The sequence below is a fragment of the Bubalus bubalis genome, chromosome 7, assembly GCF_019923935.1.
Source record: "Bubalus bubalis isolate 160015118507 breed Murrah chromosome 7, NDDB_SH_1, whole genome shotgun sequence".
Classification (NCBI taxonomy): domain Eukaryota; kingdom Metazoa; phylum Chordata; class Mammalia; order Artiodactyla; family Bovidae; genus Bubalus; species Bubalus bubalis.
The window spans coordinates 12,443,834-12,463,762 of record NC_059163.1 but is presented as its reverse complement, the minus strand read 5'-3'; the positions used below and the strand labels follow the sequence as shown (position 1 = coordinate 12,463,762).

Genomic DNA, 19,929 nt, shown 5'->3' with positions numbered 1-19,929 from the left:
TACATATCTGTCCCCCCACCAGAATGTAAGCTCTGGGGGTAGGGACTGGGGTTTCCTGTTCACCACTGTGTCCCCAGCGTAGAACACCAGGCACAGCATGTGCTCTAAAAATGCTTGGAGCATAAAAGAAAGAATGAATGAGTCAGAGGCCCAGACAGGAAACAACTCTCATAAAAACTCCCTGACATAAAAACCCACAGACCTCTTGGGATGTGAATTTTATGGTGAAGATGATAAACAGAATGTACGATGTGCAGAAAACCATCCCTGTCTTTGGTGTTGGTTTGGGATCATCCCAGTCAACACTTCTCTATTAGAGGAGCATCATGGGTAGGTGGTCCATCCCATGGGGCTGCCCCACTCCATGCTGGATTCTTGCATCCTCGTGCATGCCTGTGTGCTAAGTTGCTTCAGTCGTGTCCAACTCTTTTCGACCATATGGACTGCAGTCCGCCAGGCTCCTCTGTCCGTGGGGTTCTCCAGGCAAGAATACTGGAGTGGGTTGGCATGTTCTCCTCCAGAGAATCTTCCTGACCCAGGGATCAAACCCAGGTCTCCTGCATCTCCTGCATTGGCAGCTGGGTTCTTTATCACTAGCACCACCTGGGAAGCCCTCTTGCATCCTCAGTCTCTGCCAATTCAGTATCAGTAGGGACCCAGTCATGTGACAACCACAAAATACCCATCACATTTTGATACACACACACACCACCCTGCCGAGGAATGTGTTACTGCCTCCTCCTCTGACATTATGAAATCTCACCTCCATCCACACCCATGATGAAACGTCCCACGATGAGCATTTCCAAGGCTCCAGCTGGGAGAGAACAGGCCATCAGCAATGCGGCAAAAATCCCAAACCCATTGTTGACCAGCAAAGTGTTTTTCCTGGAAGAAAAAGAAAAGGTCTGATGAGGCTGCCACTGGCCTGTCCATTCCAAGAGCAAGGTCCAGACTCCTCAATGGACCGACCCACCACCACTTTTGGCCGTGTGACCCTGAGCAAAGCATTTCCTTCCTCTGGACTCATCACTGGGGTTGATTACATCACCTCTGAAAGCATCTCCAGCCCTGACCCTCTGTGAATTTCCCTGGTGTAGTGTTTTAGTCCATTGGTTCTAAAACCTTCATTTAATATTACAAAGTCAAAAATGTGTCTTCTAATCCATGAGTCAAACTACTACAGCCACTATGGAGAACAGTGTGGAGATTCCTTAAAAAACTGGAAATAGAACTGCCATACGACCCAGCAATCCCACTGCTGGGCATACACACCGAGGAAACCAGAATTGAAAGAGACACGTGTACCCCAGTGTTCATCGCAGCACTGTTTATAATAGCCAGGACATGGAAGCAACCTAGATGTCCATCAGCAGATGAATGGATAAGAAAGCTGTGGTACATATACACAATGGAGTATTGCTGCTGCTGCTGCTGCTAAGTCGCTTCAGTTGTGTCCAACTCTGTGCGACCCCACAGTTGGCAGCCCACCAGGCTGCCCCGTCCCTGGGATTCTCCAGGCAAGAACACTAGAGTAGGTTGCCATTTCCTTCTCCAATGCATGAAAGTGAAAAGTGAAAGTGAAGTCACTCAGTCGTGTCCAACTCTTAGCAACCCCATGGACTGCAGCCTACCAGGCTCCTCCATCCATGGGATTTTCTAGGCAATGAGTACTGGAGTGGGGTGCCATCGCCTTCTCCACAATGGAGTATTACTCAGCCATTAAAAAGAATACATTTGAATCAGTTCTAATGAGGTGGATGAAACTGGAGTCTATTAGACAGAGTGAAGTAAGTCAGAAAGAAAAACACCAATACAGTATACTAATGCATATATATGGAATTTAGAAATATGGTAACAACAACCCTGTATGCGAGACAGCAAAAGAGACACAGATGTATAGAACAGTCTTTTGGACTCTGTGGGAGTGGGAGGTGGGGGATGATTTGGGAGAATGGCATTAAAACATGTATAATATCATATAAGAAGCAAATCACCAGTCCAGGTTCGATGCAGGATACAGGAAGCTTGGGGCTGGTGCACTGGGATGACCCAGAGGGATGGTATGGGGAGGGAGGTGGGAGGGGGCTTCAGGATGGGGAACATGTGTACACCCGTGGTGGATGCATGTTGATGTATGGCAAAACCAATACAATACTGTAAAGTAAAAAAAAATAATAATAAATTAAAAAATATATTTCAATAAATAGGACAAGGTAGATCTTACCTTTTAACTAGACTTACATTGTTTTTATTCATAACCTGTTACTTTGCAGATGTATGTTCTCAAAGTATTAAGTAGATTTAATTTTTTGCAACCTCTGTGTTTTTTCTGGCATCTTCACTATCCCTATAGGCAATAGCACCATAGCTAAAATTATGCAGAAATGCGACTTCTTCAAACTTGTTAACACATGTTGAATATTTTGCTGATAAAGCCAATCTTTAATAATATGAAATAGCTAATGCATGTGTACATGCTCAGTCGCTTCAGTCATGTCCGACTCTTTGCGACCCTATTGTAGCCCACCAGGCTCCTCTGTCCATGGGATTCTCCAAGCAACAATACTGGAGAAGGTTGCCATGCCCTTCTCCAGGGGATCTTCCCAATCCAGGGATCAAACCAGCATCATTTATGTCTCTTACGTTGGTAGGCAGGTTCTTTACCACTAGTGCCACCTGGGAAGACGGAAATAGCTAATCGTATGTAACTAAAAAATTAAAGTGGAAAATTAAAAAAAAAAATCCACGAGTCAGAGGTCAGATAGGAAAATGAAAATCACTGTAGTTAGTTTAACCAATTTAATTGGTTAAATTAGTTAACCAATTTAACACTGGGAATTGGTTAAGCAAGTATCAGGGTGTGGAGATGTCGAAAGGGGGACCTCTGAAGTGGGTGTGCTATCCTGTGCTGCTGATACCTTAGGGGCTTGGAAGGGAGGCCCCTCAGGGGGCTAAAATCTTCAGAAGTGGTCTCTGATCCAATGGGGTCATTCCTTCTCATTAAAAGAAAGTGAAAGTGAAAGTGAAGGTAGCTCAGTCTGGTCCAACTCTTTGCAACCCCATGGACTGTATAGTCCATGGAATTCTCCAAGCCAGAATACTGGAGTGGGTAGCCTTTCCCTTCTCCAGGGGATCTTCCCAACTCAGGGATCGAACCCAGGTCTCCCACATTGCAGGTGGATTCTTCACCAACTGAGCTATGAGGGAAGCATCTCACTAAAGCCTCAACTCAAATGCAATCTCCTGACACCCTTTGACATGACTGCTTTCCCCAGCTGCACAGCCCATCCTCTGACTCTGTTCTAGCCTCTCCACAGCCCCAACATTACAGGAAATTATCCTCCTGTTACTTGTTTTATGCTAGCTGTCCATCTTCCTGTACTAGAATGTAAGCACCAGGGGGCAGAGACTTTGTCTTGTCACTGGATCCCCAGCAACTACACCAGTTCCTGACACAGGCAGGTGACCCGTATATATTTGCTGCATAAATGAAGGAATGAATCTAGGAGTCAAGTCACGTGGACCCTGCTTGCCCCACATGGCACAGCTCTGATCTGCCATGAATCTCACTTTAGCGTCCACATCTGTGGGCTGCAGAGCTGCTGTTCTCCTGAACCCACCTCCAGTAATGTTCCTGCTTGGACAGCTCATACTAATTGAACAACTTTGGAAAGATTTCTTACTCTCTCTTAGTCTTGACTTGATTTACTCCCCTGTAAAATGAATATAATAATGTCTATCTTGTAAGGATTCTATGAGAATGATTTATGCAAAGTGCCTAGGATGTCACCTGGAATGTATTCGGAGACTCAATAAGGTAAAATAAACAAACAAACCATGATGATAGCTAACATTCAGAGTCCTTATGATGTGCCAGGCACTAAGTCCTTTACACTCATTGAAGACCCTGTAAGTTAGGTGACTTGCTACTGTATTTCCCAAATGAAGAAACAGATCTAGAAACTAAGATTTGGCCAAGGTCACACAGGGCTTCCCTGATAGCTCAGTTGGTAAAGATTCCACCTACAATGCAGGAGACCCCTGTTTGATTCCTGGGTGGGGAAGATCCTCTGGAGAAGGTAAATGCTACCCACTCCAGTATTCTTGGGCTTCCCTGGTGGCTCAGCTGGTAAAAAATCTGCCTGCAGTGCGGGAGACCTGGATTCAATTGCTGGGTTGGGAAGATCTTCTGGAGAAGGGAACAGCTACCCACTCCAGTATTCTGGCCTGGAGAATTCCATGGACTAGTCCATGGATTCGCAGAGTTGGACACGACTGAGCGACTTTCACTTTCTTTCTTTCTTCAAGGTTACAAGCTATTCAATGGGATATTTGGCATTCCAGAATCCAGGATACTAAGCTGTTTGCAATGGTGGCTACCACATATACTCACTTTCACTCATTCTTTCAACAGTCTTTTTTTCATTCAGCTGACATTTACTCACTCAGCACATGTTTGAAGCTGGACTGGGTGCTGAGCATCATTCTATGTTCTGGCACACAGCCATGAATGTGGCCAAGTCCCTGCTTTTATGCTCCTCTTAATAAACAAGTAAAATTAAAACATGTGGAGCATATCAGCTCGTGAGAAATGTTGTAGAGAACATGAGAGCGGGGGAGGGGGTGCAATTTTGCACGGAGTGGCCAGGGAGGGCCTTGCCAAGAAGCTAACACCTGAGCACAGACTGAAGAAAGTGGGTGATTTGAAGAACGAGAAGACGAGCTGTATGGACCCTGGGGAACAGCAATCATGGAAGAGAAGAGCCAGACGTAGACTGTTTCAGCAACATTAGTGAGGCCAGTGTGGCTGGAAGCAGAGGAGACCCAGAGAGCAAGTAGTAGAAGGTGAAAGGGGAGGGGACTGGAGCTTGTAAGGGGAGCTTGTAAGGGGTCTGCAGGCCACCATGACAACTTGGGTTTCTATTTGAGTAAGACACGTAGCCTTTGAAGTTTCAAAGGAGAGGAGAGGCATGGCCTGATTTTAATAAGACTGGTCCATCTTCTATGTTGACCATGGGATGCAGGGGTAAGTGTGGGGTTAGGGAGGCCAGTGGGGAATATTGCAATAGATCAGGCAAGTGCTCACAGGGATTTGGATCAGGATGGTGGAGGGAGTGAACCATGGCTGGATCTTGGTGTTTTTTGAAGACAGAATTGATGGAATTTGTTGATAGTGATATTGTGATTTATAGTAACAAAAATATGCAGTCTTCATCCTGGTTTCCAGCTCACAGTGCTCAAAACCCTTGGAATTTCCCAAGTGATAAGAACCATGGGGGCATCTTTTGTTATAATATTTCGTCACTAGACCTCATTTCCTAAAATCGATTCAGAGCCAGAACAATGAAATCAATGTTGTGTTATTCATAACAAGCCCACAAGTGAGCTGATGTCAGTGAGGTGACTTTTGGAAAAGAACTAAGGATGGGGTGGGATGGTTGCCAGTGGAGCCAGTCATGTGACTAGAATGTTGTAACTTACAATCCCATCCTGACCTCCAGAGAGAGGAGAGGGGCTGGAGATTGAATTCAAACATCCATGGCCAATGACTTAAACAACTATGCCTATGTAATGAAGCTTCCATAAACCCCCAAAGGACAAGGTTTGGGCAGCTTCCAGGTTGATGACCATGAATAGATTTGGGAAGAGTGGTGCATTCAGAGAGAGCATGGAAGCTCCACCCCTTCCCCATCCTTTGTCCCGTGCGTCTTTTCCATTGGCTGGTCCCTGTTATATCCTTCCATAATAAATCAGGGATCTACTAAGGAAAATGTTCCTGTAGGTTCTGTGAGCTGCTCTAGCAATTAATAAAACCCTAAGAGGGGCATCCTTGGAAGCTCTGATTTATAGCCGGCGATTTTGGAAAGGAAATAAGGATGGGGGGATGGTTGTTGGTGGAGTCAACCATGTGATTAGAAGATTGAAACTTTCAATCCCATCCCGACCTACAGAGAGAGGAGAGGGGCTGGAGACTGAGTTAGAAGCATAGTTGACAACCATGTCTCGTTATTAGCATCTGGAGTTGGAAGAGGGGAGGGGAAGTCTTGCAAGACTAAACCCTTAACCTGAAAGCCAAGGCAGGGGGTCTTTGGACCCTCCAGTCCAGAGCCAGTTGGTCAGAAGCTCAGGTGACAACCTGGGCCTGGGACTGGTGTCTGAACTGGGATAGGGGCAGTCTGGTGGGATTGAGTCCTCAATATTGCAATCTGATACCATCCCTGGGTAGATAGTGTCAGAACAGAGTTGAATTATAGAACAGACAGCTGGTGTCTGGAGAATGTCTTGATGGTGTAGGGAATACCCCCCACCCTGGCCACAGACACTGGAAACTGGTATTCAGAACCTAAAATATGGATGAGTTGGATAGAAGTGGAGAGAGGAAGAAGAGCCGTGGATGCCTCTCAGTTCTTGGGTCTGAGCTCTTGCATTGGATAGAATGGTGCATTTTGTGCTATGCAGGGGATGTTAAAATCACATTCAAGTCTGACTTGAAACATTTGCAAATTGGGCTGCACACCCTCTAAGTGAGTTTATCATATTAATGAATTCCTTCCCAAAATAACCCCCAGCATGACAATGTCCCAGTGAGGAGAGAAACCTTATTTGCAGATAATTCACAATGCTGACTCACTAGGGTTCAGAGACGGGGATTTTAATTATTGTGTTTCCATATTTTTCCCAGGGATGAACATGCAACAGAACAAGAGGGACCAGCACCATGCCGTTTCTGAGAGCAGAACCCCAGTGCCCCCTGGGACCCCCAGCTGCGTACACCTGGTTCAGTACTCTGAGCTTCTCCAGTGATGTAGAATCTTCCCAGAGCAGCCCAAATCATCAGCTCTTGACAGAAAGGGGAAATGAGGAGTTTGGAGGCCATGTCCTTGAGAAATGGTCAAAGGGACTGGGGACATTCAGCCCAGATAAGAGAGGGTTCAGGGGAAGTGTGAGAGCTGCCTTCCACTATTTCATCTTGATGCTCAGGACTACGATCAGGAGATACAGGGAGTATGATTTCAGTTTGGATTTGGAAAGTACTTTTCATTAAGCCCTAGTGAAATGGGAGAAATTCTGGAGATCCTGGCTCCTACCACTTACCCTTCCAACAATTCTTTAGCTGACCAAGCCTATAAGCCAAGATGGGATCTAGCTTCTACCATGTCTATCTCTTCCTGCTTATCCAGCTTGAATTCCAGGGTCCATCATTTTAAACATTCATATACCTCCACTCCTTGATCCACTCACTCTTCTCCTTCATTCTGTGTTTCTGAGATAACTCCAACCCTAGTTAGATCTCATGTCTTGCACATTTATATAAAGTTCATCTTGGCTGGGAAAAAAAATACATTGAATTATGTTGCCTAGTCTCACTTGAAATTCATGACCAACCAACTCAAGTAGTCTTTAAGCCCCCTACCAACCATTCTAGAGTTTCCTGTTTTGCTCAGTCTCCTGGTCTCCTAGGGGACTATTTCAAGCATCTTCTCTCTCTTTTAATCCCCTGGTCCTGTTCCTCAGCTGGTGACCTTGCTTTCTAGTCTACCAAGAAAGCTGAATCAATCCGAAAAGATGGTCCACATGTTCCTTGCATGTGATTTAACCTACCAGCATCTGTGCCCATAAGCTCTGCCTTCCCTCCTGTTTCTATGGATGAACAGTCTCCACTCTTACCTGAAACCAATCCCTCCTATGACCTACTAGTTTCCCACCCGCTCTGACATGCTCAAGGTTATAACTTCAGCAAATTTCACCCCTTGCTCCTGACTATCATTTTCCCCTCCTTGCTGGAACATCTCATTAATGTGCTGCTGCAGCTCCCATCTCAAAACAAAACACAAAAAATCCTCCTGATTCTACCTCTTCCTCCATCCACCACACCATTGTCTCTGCTCCCCTTTATGGTAAAACTCCTCAAAAAGATCCTTCAATAAAAAAATAAATAAATTTTAAAAAGTGGTCTGCACTCACTGTCTCTAGTTCTTCTTGTTTCTTTCTCTCTTAAACCCACTCCCATGATTGTCTACTCCTTTGTACCCTTGACATGGCTCTTGCCAAGATAACCAGCCACCTCTGTGCTGCTCAATTCACCACCCAGAGCTCAGGCTGGTCTTCATTCCTTGGCCATGTTGGACCTGGTTGATCACCATCTCCTCTCCCTCACGTTGTAGATCTCATTCAAAGGTAAGACTGCTCCTACCTTGTTGTGTGATCCTTAACATCTTCCCAACCCTCTGAATATTGGAGGGCTCCAGGCTCAGCTCTTGAATCTATTCTTTTGGTCTCTACCTTGTTGTTGTTCTTCAGTGGCTCAGTTGTGTCCCACTCTTTGCGAGTGGGTCACAACTCTTTGTGTCCCACTCTTTGCAACCCCATGGACTGTAGCACACCACGCTTCCCTGTCCTTCACTGTCTCCTGGAGTTGGCTCAAACTCATGTCCATTGAGTCCATGATGCTATCTAATCATCTCATCTTCTGCCACCTGCTTCTCCTTTTGCCCAGTGTCAGGGTCTTTTCCAATGAGTCAGCTCTTCTCATCAGGTGGCCGAAGTACTGGAGCTTCAGCTTCAGCATCAGTCCTTCCAAAGGATATTCAGTGTTGATTTTCTTTAGGATTGACTGGTTTGATCTCCTTGCTGTCCAAGGGACTCTTCATAGTCTTCTCCAACACCACAGTTTAAAAGCATCCATTTTTCAGTGCTCAGCCTTCTTTATGGTCCAGCTCTCACATCCATACATGACTACTGTCTAGCTTTGACTAGAGAGACCTTTGTTGGCAAAGTGAGGTCTCTGCTTTTTAATATACTGTCTAGGTTTGTCATAGTTTTTCTTCCAAGGAGCAAGCGTCTTTTAATTTCATGACTGCAGTCACCGTCCATGGTGATTTTGAAGCCCAAGAAAATGAAGTCTGTCACAGTTTCCATTTTCTTCCTCATCTATTTGCTGTGAAGTAATGGGACTGGATGCCATGATCTTACATGCCTCCTATGTAATCTTGTCTTATCTCCTGGCTTCAAGTGTCACCTTTGTACTGATGACATCTAGATTTACATCTGAGTTCTGGGCACTTCAGAGTGCTAGACTCACAAATCTCATTGTACACATGACATCTCCACTGGAAGGGCTAACAGACAGTTCAAACGTAGTATACCTAAATGTACTATACCTAAAACTGAGTTTCCATTCTTCCTTTCCCTCGCCCAAATCTTGTTTTTCTCAAGGGTTTCCCTACCTCAAAAAGCAACTGCTCAATATTCTGTAATACCCTAAATATGAAAAGAACTTGAAAAAGAATAGATACATGTTTATGTGTAACTGAATCACTTTGCTGTACACTTGAAATTAACACAACATTGTTGATCAGCTATACTCCAATATAAAATTAATTTTAAAAAAAGCAATACAATCCTTGCTCCTTGTGATTCTTCAAGACAAAAATGTTAGCATTATTTTTATTTCTCTCTTAGTCCCACATAGTCCATGAGCAGGGCTTGTTTTCTCTATTCCCAAACTATTTCCAGAATGCAAACAATTCTCACTGTTTCTCACTGTGTCTCATGACAAACCTGGTGCAAAACGAATCACTTCACCTGGCTTGTGGCAGGATGTTCCTAACCAGCCTCCCTGAATCCACTGATAAGAGCAAGCCTTTCAAAATGCGAGTCAGATCACAAAATACTCCAGTAATATCCCATCTTACTCTGAGTCAAAGCTGGAGTCCCAACCCTTCCCCACAGTGTCTTCTGCTTCTGAACCCAGTGACCCCTCCTGCTTCATTTTCTACTCCTGGACTCAGCTCCAGCCATACTGACCTCCTGTCTTATCTTCAAAGGAACCAAGCCCATTCTTCCCCCAGGACTTTTGCACTTCCTGTTCCCTCTGCCTGGAGAGCTGGTACCCCAGGGACTTTGTCAGTTTTGTGCACCACCAAGTTCTTGGCACATAGCAAGCTCTCCATAAGTATTTTCAAAATAAATGTATGGGCAAATAAAAAGCATGCAAGCAATAGAAGGATGGGCATTTGGGGGAGTTGTGGTAGAAAAAGTTCAAGCATTGAGCACTTTCCCTCCATCCTTTCATAAACCCAACAAAAGTTTATGGCTTGCCTACTGTGTTGGAGCTCCTGTGCCACATGCCGGGGCTCCTATACAGACACGGATCTTACACTGAGGAACTCGCCTTTCAGGGGAGACAGAAATGTAACTGAATCTTTGTAACCCCAAATGCCAAGTGATGTAACAGAGGGAAACACGAAGTCCTATGTAAGCTCAGAGGCCAGCATTGTTTCTGACAGATATGTGGTGGGCAGTGGGCAGAGCTAGAGTAAAGGTTTGTTACGACTTTTAACTGTCACTTCCCAGTTCATGCACGTTTAATACCAAGTGGATTATGTCCTTAAAAGCAACTGATGATGTGTAAACCACGGGTACTGGAGAAGCTCCATGCTTTGTGTTTGCTGACTCCTTCTGTTTGAGACTTTGGCCTCTAGGAGGTACCAGTCACAGCCTTCAGCTTTGCAACCTGCAGTATCTCTGCACATTGTCAAATGTCCCTAATGGGGTAGAATTGGCTCCTTTTGAAGAGTCTTGATAGTTTGCAAGCTCTCTCAGGGAAGTGAGATTCATGCCTGGGGCTTGTATGAGGACTGTTGGAAGAAGTTTGTGGTGGGGATGTTCAGTAGGAACCATATCTGTCTAAGGGGCTTAGGCCACTTTGCCCCTCCATGGGCAGAGGCCACCTGTTCATGAAGCCAACATAGCAAGCAAGAGCTGAGAGGAGAGAACACAGATGCATTTTCTTATGACATCATAGGAGCTATTGGATTCAGCTGAATTATATTTCAGCCACGTGAGCCAACCAATTCCCTCTAAGGCATAACGGTTCCTGCCATTTAAAAAGTGACTTAGGGAGTCCTGAGTGACAGGTTCAATCCCTGGGTTGGGAAGATCCCCTAGAGAAGGAAAAGGCCACCCACTCAGGGATTCTGGCCTGGAGAATTCCATCTGGCTCTTTTGGTGCTTCCCTGGTGGCTCAGACGGCAAGGCATCTGCCTGTAATTCGGGAGACCTAGGTTCGATCCCTGGGTCAGGAAGATCCCCTGGAGAAGGAAATGACAATCCACTCCAGTACTCTTGTCTGGAAAATTCCATGGACGGAGGAGCCTGGTGGGCTACAGTCCATGGGGTCACAGAGAGTCAGACACAACTGAGTGACTTCACTTTCTTTCTTTCACTTTACTATGTTTGGGTGACCCCCTACTATGTCAAGATGATGATGAGAAAATAATATGGTGGATAATAATAGCTTCTCTTCATTGAGCTAATGGGCCATTCTCCCCCATTAATTTTCTCTAGCCCTTACAGCAGGGTAGGAACTCTTGTCTCTCTTCCACAGATGAGAGACCGGAGGGTCAAATGTCAACACAGCCAGGAAGTAGAAGACTCATGATTCAAGTTCACATGTGAATGCTCTAAAGACTCTACTCTCTCCACTAAACACCTCAGCATCCCCCAGGAAGTTGCTATGAGCAAGGACACAGAACAAATGTTTGGGGGAATTTATGGATAATGCAATCTTACAAGAGAGAAGGCTTCACGTAGAAAATAAAAGACTGAAACACAGGGGTAGAGTGGATCTGATTGGAGAGGTTGATGTTGGGGAATTTCAACATGAAATTGATATTCACGGCAGCTGCGTTTGTATTGGGAAGAGTTTGACATGGCCCAAATGTCTCTCAGTCAGGAGCCAGTTAAAGAAATTATCATCCAGTCATACAGTGGAAGACTGTTTAAGCAACTGATTAAAAAAAAAAAAAAAAGCTCTGTAGATATTTCTGTGGAACAGTCTCTAAGACACTGTGCTGACTCTTGTCCAATTGCTCCCACACCTTGGTCCCTTTCCACTCTCCCCTCACCGCTCTGAGCCCTGAAGCTGGTCCTCCTGAGCTGCACCAATGAGATGCCTGGGTTTTCAGGCTTCCGCTTGGGTTTGACCAATGAGAGGCGCCTATGCAGGCTGGAGGGCCAGCAGAAAGAACAGCCAGAATATTTCTTCCCAGCTCCTCCTTGTTTGGACAGTAGGGTCCTGACAAAGCCTGATGCCTCCACAGCCTCAGCGCCAGCCTGTCAACCCCTCACCCAGGGATTCAATTTTCCTTGGCTTTTCCTTACCCTATTTCTGCTCCGTGTCCTTCTGGCATTATAATCTCTCCAGTTGGACTGAGTGGAATTCTGTTGCCTGCTGCAATCCTGACTCTAATACAGACATAGTATGGCCAATACAGAGGGTCCCCCACTGACCTCCCAAGAAATTTGCCGATCACCTTCACCAGGAACGTCCCCACGAGTCCACCGATGGCGAATATGGACACGGTCACAGACCAGAGCAGGGTCAGAGTGTCTGAGTCTATGGGATGTCCGTGCCTTCTCTCCCACGACTCGTTGTAAAAGGCCTTGATGTACTGAAAACAAACAACAAACCATGTTATTCCTCCCAGCTGCTCGAAGCCCATTGTATATAAACAAAATGACTTTTATGGAACACTGGTTTCATACCAGGCATTTCGCTAGCTCTGTTTGAGCTGTTTCACTGAATCCTTCTAACAAACCTTGTGGACAGACCTTATTTTTAAATCCTTTTGCAGGTAGGGAAACGGAGGCTCAGAGAGACAAACTGACTTGTTCAGCTGAGTGGCAAACCTGGGAATCAAATTCAGATCTGACTGAACCAAGGAGAACCGCAGAACAGAATCACCTTGAAAATGTGTTTAAAATGTTCATACCTAAATAAGGGAAAATATTTGCCACCTTGGGGTGGGTAAAGATTCAAGACACACACAGAAAAAAACCACAAAAGAAAAACAAAATGCTCATTTGGATTTCATCAGACTTAGAGTGTTCTGCTCTTCAGAAGGCATGAAATTGGAAAGACAAGCCACCAACTGAGCTAACATATTTGCAACCCATGTAGCTACAAAGGATTTGTAGCCACAATATGTAAAGAGTTCTAACAAATCAATAAGACAACACAAGTAGAAATGAGTCAAAGATTTGAACAGACTCCCAAACAAATTCAGCTGACCAGGAAGCTAATGACATAATGTTCCACATGTTTATTAACACAGAAATGTAAATTAAACTCACAATGAGGGCTTCTCTCGTGGCTCAGTGGTACAGAATCCACCTGCCAATTCAAGAGACATAGTTCGATCCCTGGTGCAGGAGGATGCCACATGCCATGGAGCAACTAAGCCTATGCACCACAACTGTTGAGCCTGTAGAGCCCACATGCCGCAGCCTGTGTGCCCTAGAGCCTGTGCTGGGCAACAAGAGAAGCCACTGCAGTGAGACACCAGCCCATCACAATCAAGAGTAGCCCTAGCTCACCACAACCCAAAGAAAAGCCTGCTGGGTAAGGAAGACTCAACACAGCCAAAACTAAACTTTAAAAATTATTTAAATAAACCACAATAAGATGCCCACTTCATGCTCACTAGATCCTCCCCCTCCCCAACACACAACACTGCTGTCGATTCTGATTCAGTGGGTTTGGGATGGGACTGAGTGATTCTGACATACACCAAAGACTGAGGTCATGAACTGTGCTCCCCATGAGAGTTCCATCTCTAAGAAGCTCATAGTTCCCCATAGGTACCCCATAAAGGCCCAGAGACCTCTCCAATAACAGCCAGTGTTATAGCATGGCAGAAAAAGCACAGGGTCTGGTCACACAGACCTGGGCTTGAATCCCAGCATGATGATTTGCTAATGATTTAAATCAGCTGAACCTGGGTTTCTTCATCTGCAAGATGGGAGTGATAACACTGATTGTCTCGGGCTGTCATGAAATCGCCCAAGAACTTGAAGCAGCACCCAGTACCTGTATGGAGATCACCCAATCCCCAGGGAGATTAAAGATGAACAGGTCTGGTAAGGGTTCAGTAGTGACTAGCTACGTGTACTCTGGTACACTGACGGTGGGAATTTAATTTGTACAGTCACCTTGGAAAACAGTTTAGCTTTACCTAGTCAAGTTGAAGATCCTAACCTAGAACCCAGCAAATCCATTTCTAGAAAATTCCTCTTACTTACCAAAGAGGATATTGGAGGTGGGGAGAGATAAATTAGGAGTTTGGAATTAACACATTCATACCACCATACATAAAACAGATTAACAACAAGAACCTGCTGTAGAGCACAGGAAACTATTTTCAATATCTTGTAATAACCTATAATGGAAAAGAATCTGAAAAATAATACGTATCTTCTCCCTGCAGAGATTCTGAGCCTGGCTTGCCAGCCCTCCCACCCATCTTGGGAGTTGCTCACTATTTTTTCAATGCCTTCTTTTTTAGCTTCAATCAGACAAACTTGCCGTTGTGTCTAACTCTTGAAACTCTACCAAAACACATAAGTAATTCCATTTCATACTCACGAGAACCCTGGCAGTTGACATCCCCATTTACAGAGGAGGGAGCCAAGAGTAAGGTATTTACCCACATGGCTAGTAAGTGGTGGAGAAGGATTTTTGCCAAGTCTGCCTGGCTTCAGAGCCTGCATACAACCACCCACCAGTGACTGCATGCATGATGAAGGTATGAGAGTGAAGTAGCTAAATCCAACAGGACGTGTATTTATTTATTTTAAAACCATCATCACACCATTTTTGTTAAATATCAGACATCTGTATTATTGTTTATTTTTGGCTGTGCTGGGTCTTCATTGCTGCATGGGCTTTTCTCTAGTTCTGGTGAACGGGGGCTACTCTCGAGTTGCGGTGCCCGAGTTTCTCATTGCCGTGGCTTCTGTTATTGGGCAGCCTGGGCACATGGGCTCCTGTAGATGTGACACATGGGCTCAGTAGTTGCGGCTCCCGGGCTCTAGAGCACAGGCTCGATAGTTGTGGCTCATGTGACTCATGGGCTTAGTTGCTCGGTGGCATGTGGGGTCTTCACGGACTAGGGATTGAACCCATGTCTCCTGCATTGGCAGGTGGATTCTTTACCACTGAGCCACCAGGGAAGCCCAGGATATTTACAGGTTTAAAGATCAGTCCTGATTAGGTCCTTGTTAAGTTGCCATGTCAGGCCCCAAAGAGCGTAAGGAGGACACCCCTCAGGAAGCCAAGTATAGGGCGAGAAACAGCATGGTTAGCACTAAGCCAGAGGGATGGAGTGGCCGCAGGAAGGCAGTTGGGCTTCCCTCATACCTCAGTTGGTAAAGAATCTGCCTGCAATGCAGGAGACCCCTGTTCAATTCTTGGGTAGGGAAGATCTGCTAGAGAAGAGATAGGCTACCCACTCCAGTATTCTTGGGCTTTCCTTGTGGTTCAGCTGGTAAAGAATCTGCCTGCAATGTGGGGGACCTGGATTTAATCCCTGGGTTGGGAAGATACCCTGGAGAAGGGAAAGGCTACCCACTCCAGTGTTCTGGCCTAGAGATTCCATGGACTGTATATAGTCCATGGGATCACAAAGAGCTGGACATGACTGAGTGACTTCCCTTTCTTTCACTTTCACAGGATGCCCCCAGGACTACCAACAGCGTCCAGAGCCTCCAGAGAAGCTGAAGTGAGTGCCCAGGACTTCCCAGGCCTCTGGCATGATAATCAGGAGACCTTCCAGCATTGAAGGTCATTCTTGGATGTGACTTGGTCCCTACCGCAGTCCTGCACAGATTCCAGCGGCTGCGCTGGGAAGAGTCTTGCTGATGACTGCTCTTGACAGCCTTGTCTTCCCACGCCTGCAGCAATGACCAGCGTCCCGAGTTTATGCACAGAAACTAAAAGGATGCTGTTTGGGAGGAAATGTTCTCTTTTCCTTTCCAAGCACTCAGGAGCCTGGTCGGGGAAGAGGCGGCTTTCACATCTCTCACTGCTAGGCGCTGCTTTGGGAGTCTCTGCAGACGCTTCTTATTTCAATTTGGGGAAACTGGAGAACGGATGCATCTGCAGAGGGCTGGAGAAGCCTGGCAGAGTTGCCCCCTGTGGAAACACATCTCTGACAGTCCCTGAAAGTTGGTTTCAAAGCGACGCCTTTAGCAATTAAACACTTGTCTTTGGGTGTGAATTCAGCCAAAACCAAGATGAAAGGTAGCCCCAAAGCACATGTGAGAGCAGAAGCCAGGTGATGAGGCTTGTTGAGCTAATTCCCTGCATGACTCATTCATTGGGCTGAAGATTCATGGAGTATGTTGGCATGGACTGGTAGTGCCCAGTACAGAGCAGGTGCTGAGATGAGTGTGTGTGTTTTAAACTGAGTTTCTGCTATGGGCCGGGCATCATACAATAATTAAAATAGGGAACCCATATATCACATTCTCCACATGCCATGCACTAGTCTAAAAACTGGAAACACATGAACCCATCCCCTCGGCAACCCTCTGAGACAGGTCCTGTGTTCTGACTTGTCTCCTGGGCAGATGAACCTGAGGTACAGCCACGGGCCTTTCCCAAGGTCCCATTATGGTCAGGACTCAAATCTAGGCAGCAGGACTCCAGAGCCCACCTCTTAACCACGACTCTATCCCTATTCTTAGTCTGGAAAACACAAAGATGATCACATCAATACCCCCAGGTCCATGTGGAAAGACTGAACTGGGGGAGAGGTGAGGACGTGGCATCAACACTGGCTGACTGCTAAGTGTGTTTCAGCCTGTATACCTCCTCCTTAGCTCACCTGGGGCCATTCTGTGATGCTTCATCACAGCCGAAAACTTTGGAGTGAAGCGATGCATCTGAAAGCTGCTCTGAACCCACTGGGACTGCAAAGCCTGCCGGAGCTCACAGCATCTACCCTCTTCCTATTCCTGCCTACACTGCCACGTCACATGCCTCAGTCCCTTGAATCTGGGGGTGGGGGGGGCAGAGGGGTTCATAGGACCGTTTGTCACCAAAGATGTGTAAAGAGATGTTAAGAGTTCCTGGACCTTCTCCTCACTCACTTCCTTTTCCTGCAGGCCAGACAGTCACAGAGGACTCCCTGAAGAGGCCTCTGAACCTCTCAGGGATGAGGGAGCCCCTCAGTAGAATAAGCCTGGGCCCCAGGGTGTCTGCAGGGAGCACAGCACCCCTGCTCACCTGCTTGGGTGGCAACAGGGCTGGGAAATTAACTCTCATTGTGTTCAGCCACCAAGATTTAGGGGTTATGTGTTACAGCAGCTGGTTTACCTGAGCACAATCAACCTGACAGGCCCAGGCCATGACAATGACCATGATATGAGGCTTTGAGAAAGAGAATGTTCAGTTCAGTTCAGTCACTCAGTCCTGTCTGACTCTTTGTGACCCCATGGACTGCAGCACGCCAGGCTTCCCTGTCCATCACCAACTCCCAGAGCTTTCTCAAACTCACGTCCATCAAGTCGGTGATGCCATCCAGCCATCTCATCCTCTGTCGTCCCCTTCTCCTCCTGCCCCCAATCCCTCCCAGCATCAGAGTCTTTTCCAATGAGTCAGCTCTTCACATGAGGTGGCCAAAGTACTGGAGTTTCAGCCTCAGCATCAGTCCTTCCAATGAACACCCAGGACTGATCTCCTTTAGGATGGACTGATTGGATCTCCTTGTAGTCCATGGGACTCTCAAGAGTCTTCTCCAACACCACAGTTCAAAAGCATCAATTCTTTGGTGCTCAGCTTTCTTTATAGTTCAACTCTCACATCCATACATGACTACTGGAAAAACTATAGATTTGACTAGACGGACTTCTGTTGGCAAAGTAATGTCTGTGCTTTTTTAATGTCTGTGCTGTCTAGGTTGATCATAGCTTTTCTTCCAAGAAGCAAGCATATTTTAATTTTATGGCTGCAGTCACCATCTGCAGTGATTTTGGAGCCAAAGAAAATAAAGTCTGTCACTGTTTCCATTGTTTCCCCATCTATTTGCCATGATGTAATGGGACCGCATGCCATGATCTTAGTTTTCTGAATGTTGAGTTGTAAGCCAGCTTTTTCACTCTCCTCTCTCACTTTCCTCAAGAGGTTCTTTAGTTCTTCATTTTCTGCCATACAGGTGGTGTCATCTGCATATCTGAGGTTATTGATATTTCTCCTGGCAATCTTGATTCCAGCTTGTGCTTCATCCAGCCCAGAATTTCACATGATGTACTCTGTACATAAGTTAAATAAGCAGGGTTACAGTATTCAGCCTTGATGTACTCCTTTCCCGATCTGGAACCAGTCTGTTGCTCCATGTCCAGTTCTAACTATTCCTTCTTGACCTGCACACAGATTTCTCAGGAGGCAGGTCAGATGGTCTGGTATTCCCATCTCTTTCAGAATTTTCTTTAAATTTTTATTAAAATAGTTTGTTGTGATCCACACAGTCAAGGGCTTTGGCATAGTCAATAAAGTGGAAGTAGATGTTTTTCTGGAACTCTTGTGCTTTTTCAATGATCCAGTGGATGTTGGCAATTTGATCTTAGGTTTCTCTAGCTTGTCTAAATCCAGCTTGAACATCTGGAAGTTTACAGTTCATGTAATGTTGAAGCCAGGCTTGGAGAATTTTGATCATTACTTTGCTAGCCTGTGAGATGAGTGTAATTGTGTGGTAGTTTGAGCATTCTTTGGCATTGTCTTCCTCTGGGATTGGAATGAAAACTGACCTTTTCCAGTCCTGTGGCCACTGTTGAGTTTTCCAAATTTGATGGCATATTGAGTGCAGCACTTTCACAGCATCATCTTTTAGGATTTGAAATAGCTCAGCTGGAATTCCATCACTTCCACTAGCTTTGTTCGTAGTGATGCTTCCTAAGGCCCACTTGACTTCGCATTCCAGGATGTCTGGCTCTAGGTGAGTGATCACACCATCATAGTTATCTCGGTCATGAAGATCATTTTTGTATAGGTCTTCTGTGTATTCTTGCCACCTCTTCTTAATAATTTTGTTGTGACAAAATGTGGTCCACTGGAAAAGGGAATGGAAAACCACTTCAGCATTCTTGCCTTGAGAATCCCATGAACAGTATGAAGAAAGAAAGAAAGGGACGATTTAGGCAAAATCATGAAGGGTAGCTAGGTGTGGCAATATGGGCCTTTGAATAGAGATTTCCTTTTATGTTTTGGGGAACTCATAAGACTCTATTTGAAAGAAGTAATCTGCAAGAAAATATAGTTTTAAGATTGCCATATTAGCTAATCTCTAGGCTCATTTCAGGCCATCTCATTCACTGAGTCCACCTTTTACTTTTCCATTGGACCTTCTTCTGACAAACCCAATCTTGTGTCTTTTATTAGGACATTCTTACCTGATGGCTCAGACAGTAAAGAACCTGCCTGCCAATGCAGGAGATCCCTGGGTTCGATCCCTGGGTTGGGAAGATCCCCTGGAGAAGGAAATGGCAACCCACTCCAGTGTTCCTGCCTGGAGAGCACTATGGACAGAAGAGCCTTGTGGGCTAAGGTACATGGGGTCCCAAAGAGTCGGACATGTCTGATCGACTAATGCTTTTTCGCTTTTCTACTTCCTCCTATTAGGGGCCCAGGTTCACACTCTGTCTTCTAGAGACAAGTTCTGCAGTCCCTGCCTTCGAGGAACTCAAGATCTATTGTGGACATAAGAGCCAAATAAGCAAGCACTTGCAACATGGAGTGGAAAGACCTGCGGTATCAGGAAGCTGAAAAGGGCTACAGCCACTCAGCCAGGTCCCTCAGATCAGGGACACGAAGAACGAGAGTGGGGGCTGGGGTTAGAGGACTATAGATGGCAGTTCTCAAAGGTGGAGAAGCTGATGGCCTAGGTGATGATATAGAGACATTGTAAATGAGTCAGTGGAGTGTGAAGGTGGCCCGGCAGCTGGGGACAGATTGGAGAACTATGCAGACGTGGTCGGAAGTTGACTGCAAGCCCAAGGGGTCCACACTTCATCCTGCAGATGTTGAAGAGCAGTTGAAGGATTTGAACTTGGAACTGAGATCCTCACTTGTGTTGCAGAACATTC

At 45.8% G+C, this 19,929-nt stretch overlaps 1 protein-coding gene across 3 annotated transcripts in view; it reads right to left on the bottom strand.

Annotated features, from left to right (window-relative positions):
• Positions 1 to 19,929, bottom strand: part of SLC2A9 (solute carrier family 2 member 9) — a 217,918-nt gene that overhangs the window by 171,724 nt on the left and 26,265 nt on the right. For 2 of the 3 annotated variants that reach the window (XM_044945640.1, XM_044945639.1), the window contains 2 exons: positions 12,298 to 12,458; positions 764 to 888 (listed from right to left, as the gene is read on the bottom strand). In XM_044945640.1, coding sequence (XP_044801575.1) covers positions 764 to 888; positions 12,298 to 12,458 — 286 coding nt within the window. Of the gene's footprint in view, positions 1 to 763; positions 889 to 12,297; positions 12,459 to 17,164; positions 17,339 to 19,929 lie in introns of those variants that run through there. The other variant, XM_025289706.2, reaches the window with a different exon arrangement.